The following is a 3380-nucleotide window of genomic DNA, read 5'->3' on the forward strand; positions in this document are numbered from 1 at the left end:
TGTTATATTTTAACTTTGTTTATGTTTTGATGTGATTGCAGTGAATAGTCTGGATCCCGCCAAACTGATCGGGAAGAAGAGGAAAAGGCCCGCTGTCCGGGCTGCGACCCCTACAGTCCCGCGGGCGGCACCTGCTGTGAGCCCGGCTGTTCCCCGGCCTTCCCTTGCGGGCGAGGCTGCTGCTAAACCCAAGTCTCCGGAGGTTCCGGAAGGCGTTCAAGTAACGGGGTTGGATGCCATTCCACTCCGAGTTCAAAGACCTGGCGAGGTGGAGTTTCCCCCTGCTGCCGAACCGAGAAGGGACGTTCCCTTCGTGGACCTGGACTCGGCGGAGACCGTGGTGGGACCTCGACAACCCGAGGATGTTCCTCGACGGGCTGCTCCTGAAGCTGGGGGTCCTAGCGCCCGGGCAGTGGGATCTCGGATGCCGGATCTGCCGGACGTGTCCTCGGATTCCAGCACGACCGCCTCCTGCCCTCAGGGGATAACTCGGGCAAGGTTTGCCGAGTGGGTTGGGCAGCACAACCCGGGCGTTCGAGTGTCAATTCACGAGCTGCCCATTGCTGGGGATATTGCTCGGGTAACCACACTACCCGAGGATGAGGCCTACTACAAGACCTACAAGCCCGAAAACTTGCTGGCAACGGTCTCCGCTCTCTGCATCCAGGTAATCTCTTCGACTTTTTATCTTGTTTTACTTGCTTTATTTCCCTTGTTGTTTTAAATAACTTGCTGTTTGTTTTTTAGGCGGCTCAAATGTCTTACCGGGCTGACCGGCGTGCTAGTCAGAACGAGGACGACCTGCTCCTGGCCAAGAAGCTAATGTTATCTGAGGCGGCCAAAGCCCGGGATGCAGAGAAGAGGGCCAGCGAAGCCGAGCAAAGGGCCTCGGAGGCCGGACAAAAGGCTTCGGACGGGGCTTCGCTGGTAGCTCAGTTGGAGGGCAAGCTGAAGAACTCCGAGGATCGACGGTCGGAAGACCTGGAGATGCTGGAGAAGCTGAGGGGTGACATCAGTCGTCTAGAGACTGAGAAGGCTGCTGAGAAAGAAGATTTCTCCAAGCAGCTCGCTGATGTCACTCGCCGGAATGAGCTGGCCTCCAAGGGACTCCGGGATTCGGTGGAGGTCCTGAAACAGAAACTGGCTGAGGCCGAGAAGCGAGCCGAGAAAGCTGAGGCCCAAGCCGCGGAAGGCACGGTCCGAGAAGAGAACTTATATGAGGACTTCCGGAAGATGCTGTATGTTGGCGAGGTCCAGGTGGGCGAGTTCGTGAGAGGTCGGTTCGGGGCTAATGTCGATGTTTCTGATTTTAAGCTGGACGTTCTTGAGTTGCACCGCCGTGCCAAAGAGCTGCCTGAAGATTACGACATGCCAGCAGATATCGAAGATTATCTTGCTGATGATCAAGACCAGGGGCCGAACTGATGCAGCAGTTAATTTCTTGTAATAGTTTGAACAATTTTTCTTTTCCTTTGTAAATTTTTGGGATATTGAGCCTCGAGCTCTCTCTTTGTAAGTTTGAATATTTTCTTCTTCCTTGAATGAATTATTCCTTTGTGTATATATATCTTGATCTTTACTTGCCTATGTTTTCTTTGTTATACTTGTGTAATTTCTTTGAATGATGTTTTTGTTCTTTATCTTTGAAAATTTTGGTTAAGTATGTGACAATACGTTTGCATACTTGACTCAGACTAGTTTCCGAGCTGGTTCCAGTAGTGTGGGCTTTTTCCTAGTCTCTTGTTTTCATATGTTGGTTCTTGACTTAGGTGTGGGATTAAAAAATGCGAGGATAGGTTCTTAGTTTTTCATGGACCAAGTTTAAGCAAGTTGCTCGGCGTAGATAGCCTATTGTCTTGGGATGAGCCGGGATTGTCATAGCTCGGGGTCGAGAATTGCTCGTAGTACGTAGGTGGCATACAGCCCGTTGGTGGCACACAGCCCGTAGATGGCACATAGCCCGTAGATGGCACATAGCCCGTGGATGGCACATAGCCCGTGGATGGCACATAGCCCGCTGGTGGCACATAGCCCGTGGATGGCACATAGCCCGCTGGTGGCACATAGCCCGTAGATGGCACATAGCCCGTAGATGGCACATAGCCCGTGGATGGCACATAGCCCGTAGATGGCACATAGCCCGTAGATGGCACATAGCCCGTGGATTTTTTACCGAGTAAAGTGCTCGGGTTTTAAAAAAGACATGAATTCTTTTTAATCTTTTTTATTCATTGAGGGGAAAAACTTATGTTTGAGTTTTACAAAAGCCTAACTCAAACATAAGTGAAAAAACCCCTAGGTACCTCGAAAATGAAAACAAGTAACTACTGATAGTATTTCCGAAGAACCTGGGAGTTCCAAGTTCTCGGGAGCACTCTGCCCGACATGTGCGCTATTTTATAAGCTCCAGCTCGTCCGACCTCCGTGATTCGATAGGGGCCTTCCCAGTTAGGTTCGAGCTTTCCTACTCCAGCATTTCCCTTGGCAATGTCTGCCCGTCGGAGGACCAGATCGCCGACTTGGAAACTCAAGGGTTTAACTCTCTTGTTATGATACTTAGCCATTCTTTGCTTGTATGCTTCGATTCTTAGCGCTGCCTGTTCTCTTCGCTCTTCCAGTAGGTCTAGGCATAATTTCTGCTCTTCCTCGTTCTTAGCCTCATCGAAGAACTGGACCCTTAGAGTTGGCATCCCAATTTCCACCGGTATCATTGCCTCGCACCCATATGTTAGAGAAAAAGGGGTGTCTCCTGTGCCTGCCCTTGGCGTGGTTCTGTAAGCCCAAATGACCTTCGGTAGCTCTTCCAGCCACTGTCTATCGAACTCCCCTAGTCTGGCCTTAAGCCCTTTTAGGATCGTCCGGTTGGTCACTTCAGTCATCCCATTGCTCTGCGGGTGAACTACTGACGTGAAGCGCAGGTCAATGTGCAAGTCGTTGCAAAATTCCTTGAAGGCTCGGCAGTTGAACTGCTTTCCGTTATCAGTTACCAACGCTCTGGGTATACCAAAACGACACACAATTTGTCTCCAGAAGAAATCCCGAATCCGAGCTTCCGTGATGGTGCTCACTGCCTCTACCTCGAGCCACTTAGTAAAGTGATCTACTGCCACTATCAAGAACTTTTTCTGCCCCGTGGTTGGCGTGAAAGGCCCCAGGATGTCAATTCCCCATGTTGCAAATGGCCAAGGACTTGTAATAGGACACTGCTCTGTAGTAGGAGCATGTCGGATATTCTGGTGTCTCTGGCAGTTCTCACACTTCTTTACTATCTCCTCTGCTTGCTTAACCATCAGGGGCCAGTAGTAGCCCTGCAACACTGCTTTCTTGGCCAACATGCGAGGAGCTATGTGTGCCCCGCAAATACCCTCATGTATCTCTCT

At 50.7% G+C, this 3380-nt stretch overlaps 1 protein-coding gene across 1 annotated transcript; it reads left to right on the forward strand.

Annotated features, from left to right (window-relative positions):
- Positions 1 to 424: 424 nt before the first annotated feature.
- Positions 425 to 1550, forward strand: LOC126680331 (uncharacterized). The gene is made up of 2 exons (XM_050375453.2): positions 425 to 667; positions 748 to 1550. The coding sequence occupies exons 1-2, from the start codon at positions 425 to 427 to the stop codon at positions 1423 to 1425; spliced, it is 921 nt and encodes a 306-aa protein (XP_050231410.1). The 3' UTR covers positions 1426 to 1550.
- Positions 1551 to 3380: the final 1830 nt, after the last annotated feature.

Source organism: Mercurialis annua, linkage group LG5 (genome assembly GCF_937616625.2).
Source record: "Mercurialis annua linkage group LG5, ddMerAnnu1.2, whole genome shotgun sequence".
Lineage (NCBI taxonomy): Eukaryota > Viridiplantae > Streptophyta > Magnoliopsida > Malpighiales > Euphorbiaceae > Mercurialis > Mercurialis annua.

Coding starts and splice junctions, on each gene's coding strand:
- LOC126680331 (XM_050375453.2), top strand. CDS start 425: ATGCCGGATCTGCCGGACGTGTCCTCGGATTCCAGCACGACCGCCTCC. Junction 668..747: donor TCTCCGCTCTCTGCATCCAG/GTAATCTCTTCG, acceptor TTTGTTTTTTAG/GCGGCTCAAATGTCTTACCG.